Source organism: Alosa pseudoharengus, unplaced genomic scaffold, assembly GCF_046254945.1.
Source record: "Alosa pseudoharengus isolate Yale_2024_CS ecotype anadromous, Long Island Sound unplaced genomic scaffold, YU_APseudo_1.1 YU_APseudo_1.1_scf_12, whole genome shotgun sequence".
Classification (NCBI taxonomy): domain Eukaryota; kingdom Metazoa; phylum Chordata; class Actinopteri; order Clupeiformes; family Clupeidae; genus Alosa; species Alosa pseudoharengus.
The window spans coordinates 27605100-27612122 of record NW_027468587.1 but is presented as its reverse complement, the minus strand read 5'-3'; the positions used below and the strand labels follow the sequence as shown (position 1 = coordinate 27612122).

General features: G+C 46.0%; 1 protein-coding gene across 1 annotated transcript in view; it reads right to left on the bottom strand.

Annotated features, from left to right (window-relative positions):
* The window catches only part of kif13a (kinesin family member 13A), a 71882-nt gene extending 65430 nt beyond the window's left edge, over positions 1 to 6452 (bottom strand). Inside the window, exons 1-2 of the mRNA XM_076280634.1 lie at positions 5884 to 6452; positions 5474 to 5564 (exon numbers count right to left, since the gene is read on the bottom strand). Coding sequence (XP_076136749.1) covers positions 5474 to 5564; positions 5884 to 5944 — 152 coding nt within the window. The 5' untranslated portion in view covers positions 5945 to 6452. The remainder of the gene's footprint in view (positions 1 to 5473; positions 5565 to 5883) is intronic.
* Between the last annotated feature and the right edge of the window lie 571 nt (positions 6453 to 7023).

Sequence of the window (7023 nt, the reverse complement as noted above, 5' to 3'; positions counted from 1 at the left end):
ACGAATACACAACAACAAATACACAACAACAAATACACAACAACAAATACACAACCACGAATACACAACAACGAACACACAACAAATACACAACAACAAATACACAACAAGAAATACACAACAACAAATACACAACAACAAATACACAACAACAAATCAATAAATACACAACAATGACTACACAACAACAAATACACAACCACGAATACACAACACGCTTAGATCAGCACTGCTCTGAAACCCATCATTTGTATCAAAACAATCATCAATATATACTATACTTTTCCATATAATTGAGAAGTGTGAATGTGTATTTAAGCATGTGTGACTGTGTGTGAGTGTGTGTGTGTGTGTATAAGCATGTGTGTGTATATAAGTGTGTGTGTGTGTGTGTGTGACTGTGTGTATAAACATGTGTGTGTATATAAGCATGTGTGTGTGTATGTGTGTGTGACTGTGTGTATGTTTGACTGTGTATAAGCATGTGTGTGTGTGTGTGACTGTGTGTGCGTGTGCGTGTGTGTGTGTGTGTGTGTTTGAGTGTGTATGGGAACTGGACACTGAAACAAAGGCAACATTCCTGAGGAGGCGACGTCAGCGAGGCGCTGGCTTCGTCCTGTTGACACGGCAACAGGGGTGGGGTCAACGGCGGGGAAGAAAAGCCTCATCCTCACCCTCACACAATCACAGCAGAGCACACACTCTCACACACACACACAATCACAGCAGAGCACACAAAATCACAGCAGAGCACACAAAATCACAGCAGAGCACACACACACAATCACAGCAGAGCACACACTCTTACACACACACACAATCACAGCAGAGCACACATTCTTACGCTTACGCACACACACACACACACACACACACACACACACACACACACACACACACACACACACACACACAGACACACACACACACACACTCTTACACACAAACACACACACACACATAGAATCACAGCAGAGCACACACTATCTCACACACACACACACACACACAATCACAGCAGAGCACATACACCCTTATACTCTCTCTCTCTCACACACACAACAACACAAACTTTAGAATTGTCTTGAAACTCTACAGGCAGTTTAAAGAGGGATAAACACCATGAGAAACAGAACCCACAGATGCATGCACGCACACACACACACACACACACACACACACACACACACACACACACACACACACACACACACACACACACACACAGAGAGAGAGAGAGACACCCACACACCCACCACTTTACTTTACTCAGGTGTCCTGCCTGCCCTTCACCCAGAGAGAAAGGGATGTACTACCTGGACCTGTGGGGATTCCCCAGCCAGCCCCTCCGCCCTCACTCTAGAACACTAGTAGTGTAGTGGGGGGTTTTAAAGTGTGTGTGTGGGGGGGGCGCTATTTTAATGACGTCATTGCAAAAACTGTCACACACTCAACTCCACTCACACACACACTCACACTCACCTCCACATACATTGGTGCGTAAGGCCAAGGCCAAATTACCAGCTTTCGTGAACATGAAACCAAATTCGCAAATCCATCAACGACAATGATTAGCTTCAAAATACCACATTAGCTTTATTACCACACATTGTTTTATTTGTGGCGGCCCACCACAATATCAACACTGACCACCACACAATGATTTTCCAGGTTGTACTAAATTGTGCTTTAATCTGGTTAGCATCATAACCACGCTGTGCTAATTTGTTAAAAACTGTTGTATTCAAGTTAATTCTGCAAACCAACCACCACAAATAGAATTTAATTCTGTGGGAAACACTGACACGTAAACCATGGCAATAGCAATAGCACACGCAGGAGTCACACGCGTTCAATACGCTGTGGGCAGTGCAGGTCAATTGGAGGGGGCGTCATATCAATGTCATTGCTAATGATTAAAATGCAGAGGTGCACAGACAATAAAACAAAACAAAACAAAAAATTAAAAGAAAGAAATACATTAGGCAAGCAAGTGCCTGTTATTGCTGTCTTTGAAAAGTTTTTGTTTGAATAGCTGCACCAATCTAAGTTTTTCCTAAAGTTTTTTTGTGCGCAGGTTCACCGTTGGGTCATTGCTTATGGTTACATAGCCTATCACTTATATTGGTTTACTATGCATCAGTCATTTCCATTACAAATAGGCCTGATACAATTTTTTATATTTAATCCCTAAACACATCACATGAGGCGGCGCTCCCTCGAAAAAAATCACTCGTAGCCTATTATTCACACTTGCGCCTTATGCAGGTTATCGTGTCATTTTGACCACTGGACTAGCCTACCTGCTTTCTGCGAAACACAATCAAAGGAATTGCAACAGTAGGCAACTAAGATGCTTGCTACATTCAGATACAGGCAGTTCTATAATCTATGGTTTTCTAGCCACTTTCTGGTAACGCGGAACGCCGACCTGCATAGTTTTCTAATGCTTTTTACGCATGGTGGAGTGCTACAGCATGATGGTCATTGTTGAAACAAATTTTATGACGCCTAATTGGAGACGTTTGCGCGATGCATGCACTTGTTGTTATCACGGGTAACAACGCTTATTATATTAACTAGATGTACCGCATAGCGGTACAAAATATGACCGCCGCCCAGTCCAGCACATTTTTTCCACAAAAATAAATCACGCTGAAAGGCCTATATGATTCTAACTGTCTCACTAAATTGCATTATCCACACTCAATTCTCACTGGTATCAAGTGGTAACAAGTACCAAAACATGATTAGTTCATAGATTTCACATGTAAAATTGATTTTATACAACCCCACCCCCATCTTGCCTGTTCATAATTCTGAGAAATTCTTGAATTGTGTGCATGTGTGCGTGCACACGTTTATGTTTATGTGTGTGGGTGTGTGTGGGTGTGTGTGTGTGTGTGTGTGTGTGTGTGCGTGCTTGTGTGTTTGTCTGCGTATGTGTGTTTGTGCATGTGCATGCATGCGTACATATGTCTACTGTGTGAGTATGTGTCATACGTATGATTACTGTGAATGTATGTGTGTGCGTGTGTATCTGTTTATGCACATGTATGCACATGGAATGGGTTAACATGACCCCTGGAGGCAAACATACAAAAAAATGGTCCTTCTAAACCCTACGGTTCTCGAGATATTCACAGAAAACTGTGTCTGCCCTACCCTCCTTTCAGGGGGTCCAGTCCAGCGAGGGGGCTACAGATCAAAACGATGGTTCCATGCTATCTATGTGGGGTTACATGCCCACCAAGTTTCGTGTACCCCAGTCTTTCAGTGTCCCGGGAATCCTTGACGGAAATTTGGACATGCGCGGCGTCATAATAAACGGATATTAAAATGGTCAAAACAATGATCCAAGTGGGGGGACGGTGTTCTCCCACGTCCAATGCCCACTACACACACACACACACACACACACTCACTCACACACACTCACTCACTTTCCTGTACCTGCATCTTTACCTCTTACAGGTTCAGATTTCAAATCCAGCCTGCAGACATGAGGGAAGATGAGAGAGCACACACACACACACACACACACAGAGACACACAGACACACACACTCACACACACTCGCACACACACAGACACACACAGACACACACACACACACACAGCCCACGCATCCCTATACACACACACACACACACACATTCCTACACACACCTTTGAAACTCAAATCCGTTTCCCAAGGGCACGTTCTCAGACAGCATGCAGACCAAAGCAGCGTGAAAGAGTGAGAATTAAGATGATCTCACACACACGCACACAGACTTGAGTGTCAGGTCCCTCATGACACAAAGACACATGCCCATTTACCCCACTGTAAGCCAAAACACACACACACACATCCCTGTAAGCGCCTCTCTCACACACACACACACACACACACACACACACACACACACACCACTAAGCCTTTTTATGATATCAGGTCCCATTCCTCAGACATGAGTCGGATCAGAAAGCTCCAACTAGATTAGACACACACACATGTTGCCATTTGCAGTCCTCTGTGCCACTGTTTACAGTGTTTGCTGTAGACTAAGCATTGTGTCCTCTGTATTAGATATGTGTCTCTCTCTCTGTATGTGTGTGCCACTCTATCCCAACCTAGGGCTATGCTCTCCTCTCCCTCAGCACACAAACACAGCTTGTGTCTGTGTGTGTGTGTGTGTTTGTGCGTGTGTGTGTGTGTGTGGGAGATTGTGCATGTGTGTGTGTGTGTGTGTGGGAGATTGTGTATGAGTGTGTGTGTGTGTGTGTGTGGGGGGGGGGGGTTCACAGCATCATGAGACTCATCACCTCATGATCCTGTTCTGCCCTTGGAGAACATGCTACAGTTAAACAGTTAAAGCCCCCGCCCCCCTCACACACACAGACACAGACACACACAAGTCCGGCCAAAATCAGCTGTCTGTGACACTGTGTCTGTTCTTACTGATTTTCCTCAGAATCACAGCTTGTGTATACACAAACACACACCTTCCTTGCGTGAGACCAACAGTGAGACGGGAAGCACTAATAAGATTGATGGAACGTCCAGCGGCTCAAAGCGTCTCCAAGTGGCACTGCCATCGCAGCGCCTTGGCCTCTCTGTTTACCTTCACTATGGCAACCCACCTCTCACACCAACACATGACATTCTGATGCTGAGTGCCTGAGGCACCTGGAACAATCTGCCACCTGCAAACCCCAACACGCGCACACACTCTTCTTCATGCAAGTTTTGATTGCTGTGAAATCCTGGATAATACTCGTCAGATAAAGCCTTAAAAAGGCTGAAGACTGGTCCCTGATAGTGGGATTCTGGAACAGCACCGTTAGGGCGCAGATGCAGCAGGTAGCAGCGGTAGCAGCCGCGCGCGTGGCTATAGTCAGGCTCGACCCTATTTTTACGGTCGGGGAGACGGGGAATGTCGGCAGCGCTCCAAGCCTTTGCTCTGTCTGTTGCTAGGGCTGGTTACTTCAGCGTTGGACAGCGCCCAGTACTGTTCTCACGTCACAGGTTAAGTAAACCTTGAACAATTACATATAACATAACAAAAACAAATGGCCAAGACCTAAGACGACGGCGAAGGTGGACGAAACGTGTCCGTCATTATAAACTCTGTCAGCCGTGCCTCGCGATGCTACCGCTATCAGCGCAAATCACGGCACCCCGTCTCCTCCTCCACATCTCTCCCTTTCTTATCCTCCATGAACTTTGCCGCTGGCGCTTGTGTGCATAAAAGCTTTTCATCCGGGGAGAGGAGCAGCGCGGTCGAGGGAAGACTCTCGCCTCTCCCCAAATCGCGTCTCATAACGTTTGGCCCCAGAGCTCTCCGCTCCCCCAGCGCGCAGGCTACACTGAAATGCGCACAGGGGGCATGACAAACACAGTGTTCACACTATAGACTGCTAGTGTATGAAACATTTCGCCGGAGGTATTTAACTGATCAGACAGAAATAAGTGACATGTTTGTTTTACCTGCTGTCCCCTTTAGAGTTGGAGGGCGGCGGGTGTAGAATCGTTTGGTTCTCTTCCATGTCCACAACGCATTTGGTGCTTAATTCAATTTCTGCAGATTCAAGTGAGGACAAACATGCTTAGCAAAGTTAGAGCCTGGACAAACAACGGCTTCAGGCCCTCTCAGAGGGACAGGGAGGACAAACGAGCCAGACAGATCATTAGAGGGAAGAATAACGGGGCAGGTCCGCTGTTCTGGTTAGCAGGGCGAGACACTACCGCTAGCCAGCTAACTTACCGCTAACTTCTACCTGCAATAATCGATGTCTCATAAGTTTGATAAACTGCTGTTTAATAATCGAAAGTTTTTCCCCCAAAGTTATTAAACTTATATATTTGAACGAAACGGTGATTTCAATGTTGCAACTTACCTCTGCGGTTCATAGGCCGAACTCTTACAGCAACTTTTACCTTTGAATCCGACATTTTCATGCACTTTAGTCGTGCCTCTGCTAGCTAACACTACAGGACTTCCAGCAGCAGACTAGACGCTAGTGGCGAAGAAGCCCACCGCTAGCCGAAGACTAAAGTCTCAGCGAAGTCCCGCAATACGAGATCAAATCTCTGCTGTTGAGTGGGTTTGTGTACCCTGCCGATGCGATCACAAAGTCCATCCCCGGAGAACAGACGACAGAAACTCAAGCATGTTGTCTGCTCTCTAGGCCGGCTAGATGGCTAAACAAATCCAGTGTTGCGCCCCAGCCCTGAGACAGCATCCACACCGCCATCTTTCACAGGGAGCAGCCAGATCTGATGAACGATCAGGCAGCCAGAGAATCTGTCGGCGGAAACGGGGAAATGGATTGCGGAAAAACACGAACCGAACTTCATGTATTCCCAAATGTTCAGAGGAGACTGCAGTGCCGTTTCCAGTCCAGCACAAAGTCGATTTGTCCGAGACCGAGCGACGGCAGAGCGGGGTCTCCGCTGTGAGAGAAGAGACACCCCTCACTGGAGAAAGTGTCGGAGAGAGTGCGGCGGTAACTTCGCCGGAGGAATGTGTGTGCAGCTCAATAACCCATGACGCCGCTGCGCTTTTGATCTGTGAAGAGTCAGGTTGTCAACCTGGGCCCTGGCTACTTTGATGTGAATTTAATTAAATTGATTTATTCAGTAATGTATTTATTTAGGTAGATATTATGTTTAATCATAACAGAGGCTATAATGTGTAATTTTTTAAAATATAGGCTGCATTTTTTGATTATGCTATCAGTTCTTTTTCAGCCATTTAAGGATGACCAAACCTGCTGCAACTAAAGGCTGTTTAGCAGTTGTCAAAATGTGACATAATAACCATCATGTAAACTTATTGATTAGCCCACAATAAACATGAAACTCAACTGATTGCACACTGAGCTTTACTGATCAAACCTGTGAACATGAGCACAGTTTAGAGAACGTTCCCTTCCACTCCTGCAGTGAACACATCATACAGCACTGAGCACTCAGGTTATGGAGCAGGACTCCACAGCTGATTGGCTGTCCCGGACCTCACACCAGGCACGTGATCC